The sequence below is a fragment of the Copidosoma floridanum genome, unplaced genomic scaffold (assembly GCF_036245765.1).
Source record: "Copidosoma floridanum isolate Cflo_tuat_1 unplaced genomic scaffold, Cflo_Japanese_pri ptg000011l, whole genome shotgun sequence".
Taxonomy (NCBI): domain Eukaryota; kingdom Metazoa; phylum Arthropoda; class Insecta; order Hymenoptera; family Encyrtidae; genus Copidosoma; species Copidosoma floridanum.
Genome location: NW_028321888.1, coordinates 3,528,147 through 3,548,250, shown reverse-complemented (window position 1 = coordinate 3,548,250; position 20,104 = coordinate 3,528,147). Strand labels below are relative to the sequence as shown.

The 20,104-nt window shown below is 32.6% G+C and overlaps 1 protein-coding gene across 2 annotated transcripts in view; it reads left to right on the top strand.

Moving 5' to 3' along the window:
* The first annotated feature begins 801 nt into the window (after positions 1–801).
* Positions 802–20,104, top strand: part of LOC106647639 (proliferation-associated protein 2G4) — a 309,719-nt gene continuing 290,416 nt past the window's right edge. The window contains exon 1 of one of the 2 annotated variants that reach the window (XM_089590024.1): positions 802–1,112. In XM_089590024.1, the coding sequence (XP_089446150.1) occupies positions 1,028–1,112 (85 nt within the window). In that variant the 5' untranslated portion in view covers positions 802–1,027. The remainder of the gene's footprint in view (positions 1,113–20,104) is intronic. The other variant, XM_089590023.1, reaches the window with a different exon arrangement.

Genomic DNA, 20,104 nt, shown 5'->3' with positions numbered 1-20,104 from the left:
TATGCGTTCATGGGACCACTTGTCCCATATCTTACACCGTGCCCAAACCTAGCTTAGCACTTTTGAATAGGGCGACCTCACGATGTAAGATAAGACAGGTGGTACGAAGTAACACCCCTGCCGAGTTACAATTTTGTAGCAGTACTAAGTTTTCCACCAGATGGATCAGTGTCGAAGAGGTAGTATATATATGTAGAATGTATGTATATACATACATCATATATGTGTATATATATGTAACCGTTTCAATATGTATGTATATATGTACACTCCCTTTTTGACACTAATCTACCTGGTGGAGAATTTGGTTCTGCTACAAAATTGCGACAGACCGCACAAAGCATAGAGGTGGTACTTCCATAGGGGTATAAGAATAGAGGGGAAAAGCGCTATACTAGCCCATTAGCGGCAGCGACAGTATAACTAAGTGTAACGAGGCATCTGTCCTTGTTGCCAAAGCCACGTTAACGGCTACTTCTTCGTCCTGAATCCTACAGTTGATTGAATCTTATGTAGGACTCAACCAATAACATAACTGCTAGACAAAGAAAGATGCCCCGTTACGTAGCGAAATCTGCTGTCGCATATCACGTCCTCTTTTCTCCTCTATTCTTATACTTATATACCTCTATGGGTACTTCGTATCACCTGTCTTAGCTTGCACAATGGGCGACCGTAATAGAACCTTAATCATGAACGAATCTTCGGGCTTAAGGCCTACGCAGTGAAAAACACGACCATATGCACAGGCACAGTGCGCATGAATAACATTAGTTGGTATACCTATACACATGATGCTCAGCGCGGTGTGCATTACGTTTTCATAGATGTATAAATACAAACTTACCAACCAATGTTATTCTTGCGCACTGTGCCTGTGCATATGCTTGTGTTTTTCACTGCGTAGGCCTTTATCGTATTTGTGTACTGTAACCTTAAATTTCTACCACACGTGTTAATTGCGACGAAAATATTTTGGCATCAGCTCTAAAAGTATTTGTTTAGCGGCATAAGTTAATAACAAAAGATGGCTGATAAAGAAGACGTCGAAAAAACTATTGCTGAGGATTTCGTCGTTACGAAGTACAAAATGGCAGGAGAAATTGTAAATCGTAAGATATTTAAGAATATTAGCTTAGCTATTTTACAAGATAGAGAAAAATTTAATCATAAATGAAATTTTACAAAATTCTAACGTTTCTTGACAGATTTTTGATCCATCCATAAAAAAGATTATTCTTACACTCAATATCACAATTTGTTTAATTACACACCGGAATATTTAGTCTTTATTGATTGAATTACGACTTTAAGTTGTACATGCCGCTAGACAACTTTTTTTGTGTATTTAGTCAATTTCTATGTAACGAAAGGGAAATAAAATTAATTACCATGAGTTACAACACGTTATTACGCATTCTTGTTGAACATCTTCAAAAGTACATGAACTGATACACCATTGTAAATGAAGACTTGAGATTCAGAGACTTAACAGAGTTACAAATCATAAGGTACACTTTGTATGCATTAATGTTCAAGAATAATTAGTTTTCAATTTTCTATGAACTTAATATTGTCAGACTTCTTAATAACTTTAGTTAACTCTGCAATGATGTAAATGCCACGCAGTTTTTGCAAATCGTTGGTAGTAATTTTAACGTTTACTCGAAAATAATTTTTGTTGTAATTAGTCAAAAGAAAAATATAAAGTTCATTCTGAAAAATTTATGACGATGAAGTTGCTTATTTAGAATAATTTATAACTCAGTATTTATAATCTAAAGTTTTCAGGTGCTTTTGCACATTAAAAAAGAAATTACGAATTTCCTAGATACCAAAAAATGAGACCACAAACTTATTAAAAGCATATGACAAACTTTTTTAAAGCTTGTTAACATAAAAAGATTAATAATGTAAAAGCGTATTTTGTAAATGTAAAAGCATTGTCGCATATATATAGTTTAAAAAAACGTTTGATTCATAGGTAAGATTTTATTCTATTTGTACAGCAAATGTTTTGAAAAAAATGCAGTTTAATTATTTAATTGAATTGCTGTGGAAATTGAAATTTATGACCAAGTTTCAACTGCTATCCTATTTTAGCTGATACTCCTTTTTTCATTGTTAAAACTTTACTATTACATTAAATTTACAGTTAAAACTTTGAAAAATTTTGTTTTAAATGCGCAATAAAAAGTAAAAACATGGCCTGTTAAATCTTAACTTGACTTTTTGTCTATTTATATCAAGGAACGTTAATTTATAGACTTAATTGCTAGTTAGGGCCAAGGTATGCTCCTTAAGCTACAAGAATCTCATTGATAAGCTAAGGGTTTCTTTTATGTCATTTTTTACATTGAATCGGAATAAATTGATAAAAAAATTTCTCAGAAAGGTACAATTCGTTGAAAATATTATTCAAATTTCAAAATTAGATGATTTTAGCACATGCAATTTTTTTTTTTTTTTTTTTGTTAAAAAGTAAAAAAAAAAAATTTGATTTTTACATAAATCGCTCCACTGGAAAAAAAAAATTACTCAAGGACATACAGGACGTTTCATACAGTTAGCTAGTGGAAATATTTTGCGGCAGGGAAAACCAGCAGTGACCAAAGATTTGGCAACTTCGCACGGGTTTTTAATGTTTATGTGTTTCAATATATACATCTGCTGTCAGCTGTCGTTGGCAATCGTCGCATACCTCGGCATTAGTTTGTTTAATGAATGTGATAGGACATAAATATGATTTTGACTTAGACCGCACTATACGCATTGCAAAATTTAATGTGTACTTTACTAGTGAAATTTCCTGTAAGTAACGAAAAAAAAGAGCGAAATTCATTTAGCCAATTTTGTTAAAACCATGTGTTAAAGTATTGTAACTAAATTTGGAAATTTAAAAATAAAAAGAAAAATAGGTAAATGATTTAAAATTTGACCACGTGTATTATAACAACAGTATTGGGATCCCAACACGTCACGTGACTTAATCGAAATATATAGCCAAGTCGAGGCAAATTAACATAGGCCTTATGGGGACAAATCTGTTTTTGTTCTACGCATGGTGTCCACCGTACCTGAAAAACCTGGGAAAACGGGAAATCTTAGGGAATTAATTTTGCTCTGGAAAAACCTGGAAATCTCAGGGAATTCTCAAATATTTCTGGAAATTCTATATAGTTTTTTACTTTTCAATTAATACAAATTATCCATAACGATTTTCCACATATATTAATACTTAAATTTAATTAAGGTAGAGATTTATCAAATTTAATATTAGTATGATCCATACAATGGATGGGAGAATATAACATATCTACTTAAGTATAATATTTTTGAATTTAGAGATGTTACCTTTCTTAAGAAAATACGTGGAAAAAGTATCAAAAGATGAAACAGAACCTAGCTGTAACTCTTTCACTGTAGTAAAAAATATATTAGGTGATAAGTTTCTAGACACCAAATTAATTCTTTTTCAATCGTTTGCTGAAGAAATTGAACCATTCTTAACAGAATTTCAGTCAAATGAACCAAAGACTCCTTTTTTATATGATAGATTACTTAAATTACATATTAATATTTTAGAAAGAATAGTTAAGCCAGAGTACACATGCAAACCCAAAATTATCATAAAAATAAATTTACTAGATGAAAGTATTTTATTGACAGCAGATAAAGTAAAAATTGGTTACGCAACTAAAAATGCATTAAGAAAATTAAAAAATATTTCAGAGTTAAATATTTTGAGATTTAAAAATGGTATTCGTACTATCATAAAATTTTTTGTTGACAAAACTTTTCTTAAATCTCCTCTAAAGTACCCGTTTGTTAGAGGTTTATCTTGTTTTGATCCATCTTTTACGTTAAACAAGAGCCTTGCACGAAAACGTTTATCAATAGTTTTAGAAAAACTAGCCGATTGTAGTATTGTACCAGCTATTACAGCTGAAATAATTGAGAGAGAATTCAAAGAAATTATGTCGCTTGAAACAACTAAAAAATTATTAAAAAGTTATAAGTCAGAAGACAGACTAGACGAGTTCTGGGTGAAAATAATAAATATTCACGGAGCTTGTAAATATAGTAATTTATTTGACTTAATAAAAATTATTATAATTTTTTCACACGGTAATTCTGAGCTTGAAAGAGGGTTTTCTATTAATAATGACTGTATTGTGGAAAATCAAAAGGAAAAATCATTAATAGCTCAAAGAATGATTTACGATGCAATTAAATCGAGTCAAAAACCTTTACATGAATTTGAAATAAGCAAAAAGTTAATTTCTAGTGTTCGCATGTCATCATCTTTATACAAAGAAGATTTAACCGAAAAAAAGAAAAAACGTGATAAAGAACTAGAAGAGAAAAATGCAAAAAAAAAAAAAATATTAGCTTTAAAAGAATTAAAAACTAAAAAGAAAAAAATAATGGATGACGCATTAAAAGAAAGCGCTGTAGTAGAGAAAGAAATATTAAATTTAAAACAGATATAAGTTTAGTTTGTTTAAGGGGGCTCCTTCGCGAAAGTCCCCAAACAGAGATATATTATTTCTTGTAAATAAAAGTCTACTGAATTTAATGGTGGTCTAAATTATACTTCGAATGGGTCAAAATTTTGAGAAATCCGAGCTCAAAGTTGTAACTATTAGCACGTGTTCCTATGGGGCAGCGTGAAAAACAATTTGTTTTCGTTTATAATAAACCTAAATTAAAAGTCCCAGCAGACTGAATATATACGTTTTGTAGATGAAGTCTACCTCTGTAATATGCTGTATTAAAAATTGTGGATAAAGGACCATTTTAGCAAGATATTTGTGATGGAAATAAATGAATAGTGTCCGGGAGGTCAGGAGGTCACGTGGGTAGCAGACGTACTTGTTCACGACATATATATACCATATACCTATATATTACATCGCTATACTACACCAACACAGGTGGTCTGGTCTGGTGGTGTACCCTCGTATGCACTAGACTGGTCAAAACAATAATTAATTTTTCGTACAAAGTTGAACTGCACACATAAATATTATTTTTCCCACTTCATACGTTATTAAAAATATCATAATGATTTTCAGACACATTTGCTTATTGAAAAACAAAACTTTATTTTTTGTTTGTCTTTGACCTCAGCAGTAGTCGTAGGAGCCCCCTTAACAGATAAATATTTTTTATGTAATACATGTTTTATATGTTTATTATAAAAAAAAATTGTTATTAGATAATGATTGACTGACAAATAAAAACAATAACTCATATTTGATAAACTTTTATTATTAAAAAATTTCTGGAATTTTAAAAATTAGGCTCTGGAAAACCTGGAAATCTCAGGGAATTTTTTTCAGCAGATGCGGTGGACACCATGTTTACGCCTCTAACGATTGTAATACTATAAAATCTGGCAAATAACATGTTCTTGAGGAAGTAACGGTACTGCAACTCATTTTTTTTCCAACTCGACCGTTACATAAAACTTAAAATTTTACTTGGAAAGTGCGAAACGCACATTTAACCTGTACAAAACTCTCCCGCCACTGTCTATGTATAGTGTATATAGGTGTAAACACAAAACTTTTCTACAGGTTAAATGTGCGTTTCGCACTTTCAAAGTAAGGTTTTAAGCTATATGTAACGGTCGAGTTGAAAAAATAAACTAATTGCACTACCGATATTTCCTCAAAAACATGTTATTCGCCAGATTTTATAGTATTACAATTGTTGTAGGCATGAAAAAATAAAAACAGATTTGTCCCCATAAGACCAGTGTTAATTTACCTCGACTCGGCTATATATATATATATATTGCAAAAGTCACCTGACGTTCTGGGATCCCAATGAACGTCTAGTTCAAATTTCAAAAAATTCATTGTAAAAAACTATCGGCATGAAAGTTCTGAAACAAAGCCACCAGAATAATAGAAGCCAATGCTCTCAAGAAAAATGAAGCCCTCAAGTTCTCAGTAGGAATACATTGCATAACTCTGCCCGCTATTAGGCTTATAATCAAAGGTATTATACTGTACAGACTCCTCTACTGGAAAGAATTAAGTGATTTCTCACACGATATATCGAAAAAATTTTATTTTGAAAAATAATTCTCTGAAATATAATTCAACCCAAATTTTTTGCTTGCAAAACTGGGAGACTAAAGTAATTGATATGAAATTTAAAAAAATAAAATATTTTTTTTTATATTCCAAATTAAACATAAAACACTTAAATCCCCCAATTTTGGTGTTATCATATGGATAGTTACATCAATGGTGATCAATAAATTCGGGTTGAATTATATTTCAAACGATTGTTTTTCAAATTAAAATTTTTTTGAATAATTATGTGAGGTTTTGACGTGAGAAATCACGTGTGACGATCACGTGAGAAAGCACGTGATTTTTTCAGTAGGGTAGGCATGCATATGAAGGCGGCTTAATTACTAATTACATACTAAAAGAAACAACAACGCTTCCATATTATATTCAAAGCATGTGTGGAAAAAGACATCAACGATTCCTTTAATTTGTTTCCAAAGTATGTTTGGGAGAGTTGTTTCTCAAAGTGCACAACTCAGTCACCGCCATATGCGTCCTCGGTTTATGAGACTAGTGAGTTGGCAAGCTGAGCTCAGAGGGTACTAGAAAGAAAAACCTCCTGTTAATAGCGTGCTTGTGAATTTATCTCTTCCAAATATGGTGCTTTTGTAGCTGCATATATAGATTAGATAAAATTCATGTTCTCAAGTGTTTTTACACTGATACAAAAATATGGACAATAATAATAATAAGAATTGACAGACGAGCAGATTCTGCTTGGCACTGCGAAGCTAGTGTGATGGGTCACAAACCAAGCAAAACGGGCTCTGTACAATCAAGTCATCAATCGATGTCTCGTACAAAGTCTATCCTTATTCAGATTTTCAATGTTAATTTAAATGAGAAAATGTGAATAAGGCTAGATTCCGTACGAGGCGTCGCAATAGATCTGTTTCTAAGTACTTGTAATTTTTATTTTGCAAGCATTATTTTTATTGTTGATTACTAGTGTGTGTGTGTGTGTGTATGTGTGTGTGTGTATATATATATATATATATATGTATACGTAATAGTGCTTTACGTCCGGCTCCTATAAAGGGCACTACTGAGGGCACTTAGCACTTGGGAGGAGGAAGGGTACACGGAAGATTGTTGTTACCAGAAAAACAGGTACTATATGTTAGTACAAGTATTTTCGATACTCTGTACAAGAAAAATGTGTACTGGTACAGGTATATTTGGTACGGTAGTATACTTTAAAGTCCCTTAGTGAGTATAGATAAACCTTATACTTAGTACGTCAAAATCCGATACGTGGTACGGGTTTTTCCTGTACCAGTACAGAAAGTTAGTCGGCCCGTGGGAGCATATAGAATGTCAGTATATATATATATACATACGTAGCTGTAAAAGTTCAAGAGGTTAGGATTTCAGTATATATACCACAACACAATACAAAGTTCAATACATTGATACGAATCTAACAAGATGTAATGATAAGTGCAGTAGGCACTTGTAGTCACTTTCCTGTTGCGTATAATAATTGGTCTCACTCGCAAAGAACAATTTACATATTCAGCCAAAATAACAATGACAATCCCATACATGTATGCAAGTATGCACATATATATATACATACATATCTCCACTGTATATTATAAGCGCACGTACTATGCGCGGTAGACGGTACAGTAGAAAGCCATGCGCAGTAAACAAATTTAATAGACTATCCATGGTACAGAAAAATCCTGTACCAAAGCTATTGAAAAACTTGTACTAGTATAGTTATAAAACCGACTAGTCACAGGTTTTTCGGTGATCCAGATAAGTATGTCAAAATGTGAGACTGGTTGCAGAAATCTCAAGACCAGTACGTTATTTTTCTATGCTCATCACTTTTCGTATATCTTATTCTGGTAACAACAATCTTCCGTGTAGAGGGATAGGAGGCCTCCCATTACTGGGAGGGGGGTAGGGGGATATTAGGCAATTTTTGCTGCGAGAAGGTCGCCTTAAACCTTCCTCGACGAGCATTGCGTGGTGAAAAAGCACATGTGAAAAATCACAGAGGTACTTGCCCGAAAAAGTCGCACTGGCCAGGAATCGAACCACGGTCTCCCACGTGCCAATCCACGACCTAGCCGACTGAGCCACCTCGCGCTCATACATATATATATTTGTTGATGTATAATATATATATATATATATATATATATGTACTATATATAAGAGAGTTTCCATTCACATTTTTTTAGTATATTTATTTACAATAATTTTTTGCCTTACAAAATACATTTTGTTATAACAAGATATTCATTATTATGTTCATGTAATATACATGGACGAATTTCTGGTAATTCGAATATGAGTATAAATGTATATGATTTTTTTGGTTGCACATAATACGCGTACATGTTCATCAAATGCAATTGTCTTGAATATTAATATTTCGAAGAAAACTGGCGTATTTTTAACAAATATTTGTTATGATCTTTCTACGCTGATGACTAACACTTGATTAGTATAATATAAAGTTTCGTTATGAATTGTGCTCTCCGTCAAAATTATTCCACTAGCATCGCAGTCAGGAAAATATTTCTTTGAAAAGTAATCATGGATTTCTTCAGAATTCTCGACAATAATTTAATGTTACAGTAAATTTGCAGTCACTTTTAAATAAGCTAACTCTAATTGGCTCTTGATAGCCATCGTCTTAGCAAGGCTTATGCGACAGCTTGTAATAACTGCTGTAAGCTTATAAATTAAGGTTTCACAAATATAAACTACAGTGTAAGAAGCTGCCCCATCAAAGACATCGGGGAGTAAATTAAGTGCTATATTTTCACACACATTAAACCCAATCACATCGTTAAATACACATTTCTCTTTTACACCCGTTAAATTGTAATCGTTTATATCTAGATCTTTTTTAGTACGACTCACGTGTACGCAATAGCTTTTCTTTAGTGCATGAGGTTCTGATTTTGTTAAGATCAGCAGAGCAAATTCGACATGATTTTCCGGCATTGAAATTAAAAAAAAAAATCCTAATACTTATTTCGTTCAACCCCAAATTATCTTCCCATACAAGTACTAACTGAAAATAAACTGTATAACGTCCCCTTTACGCTTATTTTTAAACCATTTTGACGTAGATCGTTTAGTTCACTGATTGGATATTAAAAATTTTTTTCATTCCCATACGTTTTACAATGCCGGGATTTGAATAAAAAAGCTAGAAAAATAAAATTAAGTTTAGATGGCATTTGAGGCGAAAAACCTGATAAAGATACGTAAACACCACCAAACTTTTGTTGGCAGTGCATTCTCTGTTTCTAACTCATCTTCGTATACGAAGATGATACGTAATTCCACAAGTGGAATTATAAACTCATTCGTTCATTTCCTAACTCAATCGTTGAAAATTTTTTCTCAACATCTTAGATTGTGTAATGTTGCTCATTGTATTTTTTTTAAAGTTATTATTCCTCCATTTGTTTTTTTTTAGTAAATCAAAAGATCCAGGTATTTCTAGCAACAATCAAAGTCCACTTCAAACGTATGCTCTGTAAAAGTATTTTTTGCTTCCAGTTTTAACTGAGCCGTTACTACGGTATTTATTGACTCGTATCCTAAGATGTGTTCAAGACGCCGAATCATGAGGTCTTTACTCATATAATATGAAATTCTAGCATTTTCATTTTTAAACTTATCAAAAATCATGTGCACTTCACCCATTATTATTTTTTTCAAATTAGTCACGATATTTAAACTTTGCTCGTTAAACTGACAATTGAATTTTTGCTTCAGGTAGAACATAAATATTTTGTTAACGAAATCATAGTTATACTTTCAATAAGGACTTGCACAACATTTCTCGGTATGATTGAATCGTTATACAACTTTAAAGTTGGTACACTTATTTCACGCTTTAAATCTGTAATAGGAGACATTTTATAAATATTTTATATTATTAATAAGAGTGCCACTAAAATATATTTTATAAACTGTATTAAAGCTGAACTTGTTAAAATTAATTTGTACATATATTTTTATTGCAAACAATGTAAAAATTGTTGTGGTATTTCTGTATCGATTGTTTTTTGCACGTCAAACCTCTTCAAGTCACTGATCAAATTTTTAACCACAATACAATTTTTGAGCTTTTAACTCGTACGTATTAACAAGTATAAATTCCCAAATATCCCAGCACTCAGCAGGCCAGGAGAAATGATCTTATAATAAAGTGATCAACCAATGCGACGCCATATTGTTAGAATTGTTTCAAATTCAAAATGTGCGCGAAAATGTAAATACTTATAAAACGTATTGAACATTTTTATAGTAGATATAAAAAAAGTATTACTAGATAACAATCAAAAAAAGAAGTATAGACTTAAAGTAAGTTATATGAAATTATTCCTGTTTTATACTTAAAAATATATTTAAAAATTTTGAAACTTGTAGGTAGTAAAATAAAATTTTTTTTACATATTACAAATAATTTATAGAAAATATAATTAAAAAAAATCGAAGTTTATATAAATATTATTTTCAAAAATTGATCAATGCAAAAGATATTATTTTAAAAAATTGATCAAGAAATCACTATAGCATGATTGGTACTCGTTAAAAAAAATTAACTGCAATAATCGTTGGTAAAAGAAAGTCGTGAAAGTTATAAATTAATGCGGGAGTCTCCTCTGGTGATTCTACCAAAAGTGAACACTTTCCAGAGCTTGAGAGATCCTGGTTACATTTTCGCGTCGTTGCAAAAAAATATTCTTTATTCGTTAATACTGTACACATAAACATAACTTTGTTAGGCATATATTAATAAAAGTAAGAAAAATATTTCGTACAAAAATATAATTTATCATCTCTTTTTTACTTAGTATTAATGTACAGCTACACTCTTCCTTTCATACGTATAATTTGAAGTACTTTTAACTGTTTTAGAACATACTCTCAGTCTAAACGTGTTAAAGCGTTTTAATATCTTGTCTTTTAAATCATGGCACAGAGGAATTTCAAAATGTATCTCATTGAACTTGCTTGTAAAAAACTGTTTTGCATTAATGTTTAAGCCACGCAAGTAACTGTAGTACGTTCTAAATATTTTTTCCATTTGTAAAAAAAATTGAAAAGTTTCTTAGTTCCAAGGCATTTTCAGAAGTTACAAGATGTGTATTGCTCGAACGATTCTCAAGAAGTATATCGAGAATCTCTAATAAATATGTTCTGTTATCGACATCATAGTTATTTCCCCGGAAACCTTTCATTTACTGTGATATGGAAATAAGTTTTAAATTATTCTTAAACTTCAAAGCATTTGGAATAACATTTCTTTGCCTCATAACAGAAATGAAAGTCGGTTGCCTCTCAAGTTTATGAGGCCCTACTTAGGCAGCCTACTGAGGGCACAAGTAGGCGCGTCAGGGGGCGTGCGTGAGGTACTCATTAGGCAGCCTACATAACCTACTTTTATCTTACTTCTCGAATAGTATATACCATAGAGATATAAGGATAGAGTGCGCTAACTATACTAATGTACGTAAGGGGGAGCGATACGGTAAAAGAAAGAGATGGTCGCCGAGTGTCCTCTCCATCTCTTTCTAGCTGAGCGCTGTGATTGGCTGAATGGCTGCTGCTCAAGGGGGTATTCTGGCCGTCAGCGGCAGTTACTGACATAGGTTATTGCCTCTTGAGCATCAGCCAATCACAGTGCTCGGGTAGAAAGAGACCGAGAGGACACTTGGCAACCATCTCTTTCTTTTACCGTATCGCTGTATTCAGCCTCTAGCGCACTCTATCCTTATATCTCTATGGTATATACAGTTATATCAGCTACAGTTGCAGTGTAAACTGTAGCGTAAAATTACACACAGGTACACAAGTTACAAGTGTCTTTCATTGAGTCCTATACAAATGATTAATGAGTATTCTTATACATATATGAGACTGACAAAATTAATCAACATTAAATTTGTTGTCAACTAAACAAAGTTTCTCAAAGTACTGAATTAAAAATAATAATTAGTGCTTCAAAAAATTTCAATAAAAACTATTTAAAAACCGTACTAAGATTATGAAATTTAACAGCTTGTACACTGTCAATTAGATGTGCACCGTCAAATCAAGTTCATCTATCATTTAATTGAATCAATATGTTTTCGTATGAAAAAAAAGTAAACTGCAGTGTGAGCATGTAATTTGTATTAATTTCTTGGTAATTATTTAATAGTTCCTTAGAATTAACTCACGAATCACATGTTCATATTGTAAACTTGATATCAATTGTGAATGAGAGATATTTTTAAGGTGACATTTATATCTTCATTTATGTAAAATTTCTATTTATCTTAGGGTTGTATTTTTGTAACTACACGTGATCAACAACGCCGTGATGAAAAATTTTCATGAAGAAATTAAATTTGATTCGTTTGAAATGAGTCATGACTTTTGTTCAATCATAATACAATGTGTATTCTCATATGTACATATCTATATTTATCGATTGAAAGTTGGTTATGTTACGTCAATGGAGGCAGCCTACTGGAGGCCTACTTTCTGATTGAAAATAAGTAATATAACAACATTTTCCTACCTCGGGCGTTTTTGAGGGGCTGATGTACCCTCGGTAGGAAAAATAGTATTCACCACATGAGTGCTATCGCATCAGGGCAGCCTTACGTCCCTCAGGCCCTGCTTTGCATGTTCCTCGGGCTGTAAAATAGCCCTAGAGGCGATGGCACCTATGAGACGAAAACTACTATTTCATGACCTAATAAGAAAAGAAAAAGTGTATAACGTACCAGGCACAATTAAAGATTTGACCACTTTGCACTCATTTTAACTTGCACTAGGTACTACATTTCCATCACTGCCACTTAGGTTTAAGATATTTGTCTGAAATGCGTTGGCAGGTATATCATTGCAAAATACGTGCTCTTTTGTCACTTCAGTGACACTAGACTCAGCCCGTTCCTCAATCCTCGCAATAGAATTTGTACAATCCGATGGCATCTGGTGTTTGAAAATTGTTGGGATGGATGTCTTTTTCAGTTTCATTTTTCCATTAGCTTTACTTTCTCAACACTCTAATAAAAAATGGTCCTGAAAAAATTTCAACATGTTGATAAACACACAAAATAAACAATTTAATAGGTTATAAATACACCATGCACTAACAACACAGGCCCAAAAAAAAACAAAAGTGTCTGTGCCATTGACCAGACCTACATACTCTTATGTATTTTTTGACGCTGAATCCGAATTTGCAATAGTAAAGTAGGGTCCAGCTACTTTTTTATGGGGTTTTGCTCGAGACACCTCATTTTTTACGGTTTTTTCATGGTTTTTTTTTTTTTTTTTTAATAAAAAAAAAGAAAAAAGAAAACTTTGATTTTTTTGGCTTCAAAATCAAATTCTACGGAAAAAAAAACATCGAAAACCATGTTTTGAATTTTTTTTTTCAGAAATTTTAACCCACCATATGGCGATAAAAATGCATAAAATCGCGAAAAGTGAAAATTTGCTTCAAATTTGATTAAAATGACATTAAAATCAAGTTTTACGATTTTACTGCGACACGCTTTTGACCTCTTTTTGAAGATGTTTCTCTCTTCATCATCCAGCCGTAATCTGCCAACATATTTATACCCCATCGTCCTTGAAATCTGCGTTCAAATTCCTTCAAGTCTTGATAAAACCTTTCTCCTTGCTCTTCGCCAAAGTCCCGGTTGTTCTCAGGAAATTGATTAGTATGTGAATCAAGAAAGTGAAGCTTCAAGTTCATTAGGCAGCCCAGTCTTTCAAAGTTGCGTACCATTTTTTTTACAATAGTTTTGTAATTTACGTCTTTGGTGTTACCCAAAAATTATGTTGATACATCTTTAAAACTAGACCATGCTGCTTTCTCATCATCTTTCATAGTTCTTTCAAAGTTTTCGTCTCTAAATAGAGTACGAATTTCAGGTCCATCAAAAATACCTGCGCTTAGTTTACCATCTGTTTTGTGGTGAAACACTTGGCTCAAATATTCGTAGCATTCTCCATCTTGGTCTAATGCCTTAACAAATTGTTTCATTAAACCAAGCTTCATATGAAGAGGTGGTATCAAAATTTTGGACGGATTCACAAGTGGCTCTTTTACAATATTTTATTTTCCAGGTTCAAATGACTCTCTTAGTGGCCCAATTTTCTTTTAGTAGTGGTTTTCTCTATCTCTACTTTCAAACATACACAAAAAACAAGGATATTTTGTAAATCCAGATTGTTGTCCTAGTATTATAGATCAAATTTTTAAGTCTCCACATATTTGCCATTTATGTTCCTCGTATTTCATTTTTGACAGAACCAATTCAATGCTTGAATACTCTTCTTCAAGCACAGTTGAATGCGCTAATGGTATAGAAGCGTACTTATTTGTGTTATGAAGAAGGACTGCTTTAAGGCTCCGCTTCAACGAATCAATGAACAGGCGCCAATCCTCAGGTTTGTGTATACCTGGTTTTAATTCGTCAATAAGTCCTTTTACGTCAATGCAGTAAACTAGCCCTGAATCTTCTTTAAAATATTTTCAAAAGATTTTCTCGCGGTCACGATATTCACTTACTTTAGTTCCCTTTGTCAGCATATTTCGCTTTTTAAAGTCCGAAGCCATCAATTTAGATTGCTCTTTAGATGGGCCAGCCTTTCTAAATAAATCATTCAGACTCTTTCAATCATATTTTTTTACAGATTTCTCCACACCTTCGCGTACATACTCTTCATTATCATCTGAAGACAGATTTTCTTGACTTTCGTCGGATTCGCTTAGATCTTCGGATGATGTGTTATCTGATTTGTCGAATGATCGTCCACATGCAGAGAATCTAAACCTGTTGTAAAACTATCTTATAATTCTTTATTTTCTTAACCTTTTATAAGAATTTTTTCTGGGAACTCAACAGTTCTCAACCAGCAAAGGCGCGCTGTCTTGCAGGGGAATGCTTAGATGTGAGAATGATGCCGTAGTGTGTCTGACGACGAGTTGATTGTCCTCGTCAACGTCAGAAAGCTCTCATACTAAGGCCTAGGGAGGTATGAGAGTTATCACCCCTAGGACGGCTGACTCACCTGCGATCGGGACAGGATTCTTAGCGTGTGAGTTTAAGATATAATTTATGGCACATCACAATTCCTTATCTTCATTGAACTCCGCTGGCACTTCTGGTAACAAACGCAATCATGAATGCACTGGTAATCCTGATAACTTTTGTTATGTATGTGCAAAATTTGTTGGGTTGAAAAACAAAAGAAAAATAACAGAAACAATATAGTTATTTACGTAACAAGTGCGGAAAAGACGATTTATCGCACGAGTAGTGATTGACTCACACGAGTACCGGAGTTGACGGGAACAAGTAACAGTTGAGCACACGAGTGCGTAGCACAAGTGTGATTGCAAGGTACGAGTTACCGTCACCGGCCACGAGTGCGAGTCTATCACACGAGTGCGGGAAATTGTCCCGCATGAGTTGCGTACAAGTTTTTTCGCAATGTGTGAGGAAAATAGGTACAAAATAGGTTTGAATTTTGATTTCCAGTGTGTAGCAAAATTTTTTCCGGTGTGTGGCAAAACCTTTTCCACACACTTTTTCCGCACACTGTACGGCAAAAACCTTTGCTGCACACTTTTTCCACACACTGTGCGACAAAAACCTTTGCCACACACCTTTTTCGCACACTGTGCGGAAAAACCTTTGCCGCACACCTTTGTCGCACACCTCTTCATATGAAGCTTGGTTTAATGAAACAATTTGTTAAGGCATTAGACCAAGATGGAGAATGCTACGAATATTTGAGCCAAGTGTTTCACCACAAAACAGATGGTAAACTAAGCGCAGGTATTTTTGATGGACCTGAAATTCGTACTCTATTTTGAGATGAAAACTTTGAGAGAACTATGAAAGATGATGAGAAAGCAGCATGGTCTAGTTTTAAAGATGTATCAACATAATTTTTGGGTAACACCAAAGACGTAAATTATAAATCTATAGTAAAAAAATGGTACGCAACTTTGAAAAACTGGGCTGCCTAATGAACTTGAAGCTTCATTTTCTTGATTCATATATTGATCAATTTCCTGAGAACAACCGGGACTTTGGCGAAGAGCAAGGAGAAAGGTTTTACCAAGACTTGAAGGAATTTGAACGCAGATTTCAAGGACGATGGGGTATAAATATGTTGGCAGATTACGGCTGGATGATGAAGAGAGAAACATTTTTAAAAAGAGGTCAAAAGCGTGTCAGAAATCCTTTACGCCGGTCATTTGACTAGAAATGTGTGCGTAAGCGTAAAACTCTTTAAAACTTTGTTTAAAATATTTTTTTGGAAGACAAAAATAAAAATAGATATCGCCAATATCTTATCCAACATCTCACTATTGAAGTTGCGAGGTATTAGCTAAAATTCTACAAACTCAATTGATTAACCCATTAAAACTCTAAGGCACTTCTTAAAAGAAGCTAAAAATATTATAATGGAGGTCATGAATATCGCTATACACAAGTTCTAAGTCTTACTTCATGATCAAGAGTCGAAAAAAGTTCTAGTTTTGTGATTCATGTAGTGGAAAAGCTCCAGAACAGTATCCAAAACATCGATATTTATGAAAAAAATATCAATTTTTCACGTTTATTGTCCACTTACGCCAACTAGAAGTTGTTGTTTGAAAAAAATGGCTTAAAATTCGTAATCAGCGACCTCAATTACCCCCAGTAGAGTATTTTCAATGTTCATAAATTGGTTTATAATCGTAAAACTTGATTTTAATGTCATTTCAATCAAATTTGAAGCAAATTTTCACTTTTCGCGATTTTCTGCCTTTTCATCGCCGTATGGTGGGTTAAAATTTCTGTAAACAAAAAAATCCAAAACATGGTTTGCGATGTATTTTTTTCTCGTAGAATTCGATTCTAAAGTAGAAAAATTAAATTTTTCTTAATTTTTTTTTTTCATGTAAAAAAAAACCATGAGAAAACCGTAAAAAATGAGGTTTTCCGAGCAAAACCCCATAAAAAAGTAGCTGGACCCTACTTTTTTAATGCAAATTCGGATTCAGCGTCGAAAAATACAGAAGAATATATAGGTCCATTTAATTGCACAGACACTTTTATTTTTTTTGTAATTTTTTAAATAATAACGACTTATTTACATGCTCATTAATTAGAATAATTATTTCTAAAACCAAATTAAAATGTGACAAAAAATTGTACTTATATGACACAGCATAGCCCTAGGCCCAGGACTCCAATCACGTCTGTTTATGTTCACCATCCACATTTTCTTTTTTCTTTGTCTGGTGGAAAACGGTACATCTTGTACCCCTTTGTCGAAGAATTTTGACAATTCACCATGCAACAACCAGTCATGACGAATTATTTATACCTTGTCAACCAGTCATACCTTGCACTCGTAGGAATTTATACTGACGAAAATTTGTAGAACCTTTTTTTTACTTGATCAAACTCTTGCTTACTTGTCAGGTTCTAGTGCTTCTTGGAGCTCATTCTCTGAGGATTCTTGATTGTTGTCTTCTAAGTTTTCATCGCTGTGTAGGTCACCCATATACATTATATAAGGACAAACATTGCAATTCTTTTGGCGCTCTTTTCTTTCTTGTTGTTACAAAATTATCTGATTTCTTGTCTGCAAAAAAATGTAATAAATTGAAATTCTCTTTCATGCGCCTTGTTTGACAAAAAATTTTGTGTGTAAGAACAAGTACCTTGGCATGTAAAATAAAACTTTGCTAGATTGTTTTAGCATTCGTACCAAAGGTTTTATAAGATGTAGCCCTCTTTTGGTAAATAAATCCTTATAATCTTGCAAGACAAAGCAATGCTACTACATCCTTTTTTCCTGTAGAAGACAAAATATCTTCAGATTCAGTTAACTTTCCAACCGAGTGGGTTAATTTCACGATCTTTTATGCTACCGACGGCCACTTAGTAACAAATGTATCAGTCAAACGTGGGTAAATACGATCGAAATCATTGACTAACTGTGGAATAGTAAAGGATGAGCCAAGTCAGTAAAAAAAAAAAAAAAAAAAAACATTAACTTGTATACTCGTAACATCTCAAGTTGCGTAACTATTTTAAAATAAATTTTAATGGTTCTTTTTATGTTTATTAATTAATGGAGCAAACAAATTAAAAAAAAATGTATTAGATCGAATTCAAGCGTACTTTTTCAATATGGGCAACGAGGTACCGTACAATCTGACAATTTAAAAATGCTTGACTCAAAATACTCTAGTACTTAACAAATTCATTGATCGATCAGACCTTTACATTAGAAAAACCCGGAAATGCCTAATCTCGTGCTCATTATTAGTTTATCAATAATGTTCAAATCTTACCAAGGTCATACAAAAATACGTTTTCAAACAAGTAAACTGTTCGAAATACTGCTTTATCTGTTTATATTGATCTCTGTTTTCGAAACAACCATTCCACTTTTGAGTAACTTCCTCTTCTGGTGTGTCGTTATTCCAAAGCTATTAAATAGTAGCATTTACGTCGAGTAGATCTGGATAAAATAATTATTTTATTTGATACACATGTATTATTAAAATTGTAATTTCACTAATACCTTCACTCAGTCGTTTAGATACATAAATCACATTAACGAATAAGTTTTTTTCTTCAAAGCAAGATGTTTCACGTACAGTATTCGGACCGTGCAATAGTTTGAAAGAGTGACACCACTGGCGACAGTTGGAGTCACTGGATCGGAGATAACGTATGGAAGTAAGTTACAATTTCTCATTAATAATTAATTTTACAAATGTATCGAGTGAAAAGACGTTTATACAAAAAATAATAAATTTTCCATTGTCTGTGATAACCTTATCCATTTTTCTGAAAACAAACATCACTAAAAATTTATAACCTCTAAGCGTATGAAAAAAAAAAAAAAAAACAAATTAGATAATGGAAAATTCATTATTACTTGTATAAACGTCTTCTAACTTGATAGATTTGTAAAATTAAATTAATAAAGAGAAATTTTTACTTACTTCTGTGCATTATTTCCGGTCCAGTGACTCCGTCTATCGCCAGTGGTGGCGCTCTTGAAAACTGTAGCACGGTCCAAATACCTCGAGTATTTATGGCTTTCCTTGCATTTACAGCTGCTATGAAAAGTAAAATAAAAATTTTAGGTAGTTTTTTCTTCAGACACAAAAATGATGGCCAACTGGTGTGCTTAATCCACCAATTAAGCCATTGTTATTCTATTAAGGTAAATCAAATAATTATTTCGTGAATAGTTGGCTACGATTATCACATGTTTATTCAGTAGTAAATTAAAAAGTCGAAAAATCAAAATGATAATAAAAAGAGTTCCTACGGATATTTTTATTGTGTGCCTAAATTATGATTTTTATTTTTTATTGTTTTTCATGACTATATTGTTTATGGTAAATTACTAATGTTTGAAAAGAGTTATTTTTAATCTCGATAAAAAAATTCATGAAAAATAGTTTGTACTTATAATTTTTCGTAACTTCAAATTCATACTCAATCATAATATCACTTGTTATGCGTGTAGTTAACTTCAAAGTCTTGGCATATAATCCTAAAGTACATTTTCTTCTTGTGGTATATTCAAACAATTTTTCTACAGACAACCTCTGCACAGCTTTATACAATTGACGAAGAAAAAAATGTATGATATAATGCATTCATAAAATATCAAACATGTTAAGGTATCCGAAAGTAAATTACAATTTTTGTTGATCTCCTCAGTGTTTACGATTTCGAATGAAAAATTTCCTTCAGGTGGGAATGCTTGATTAATCGATTAATTAGGATCAAGGGAATGATCAGATGACTGGTTTGCAACTGGATTTTTGAAGGAAATATTAACAGCAAAATTACTATTAGATACAGAATTTTTTTACTTAGCATATCCTATCTCGAATTTTTTTTAAATCCACCCTTCGTTATATCAAACAAACTATCAAACATTTTTTCATTTAAAGATGAAATAATGAATTCATCAATCCCAGCCTCTAAAAAAAA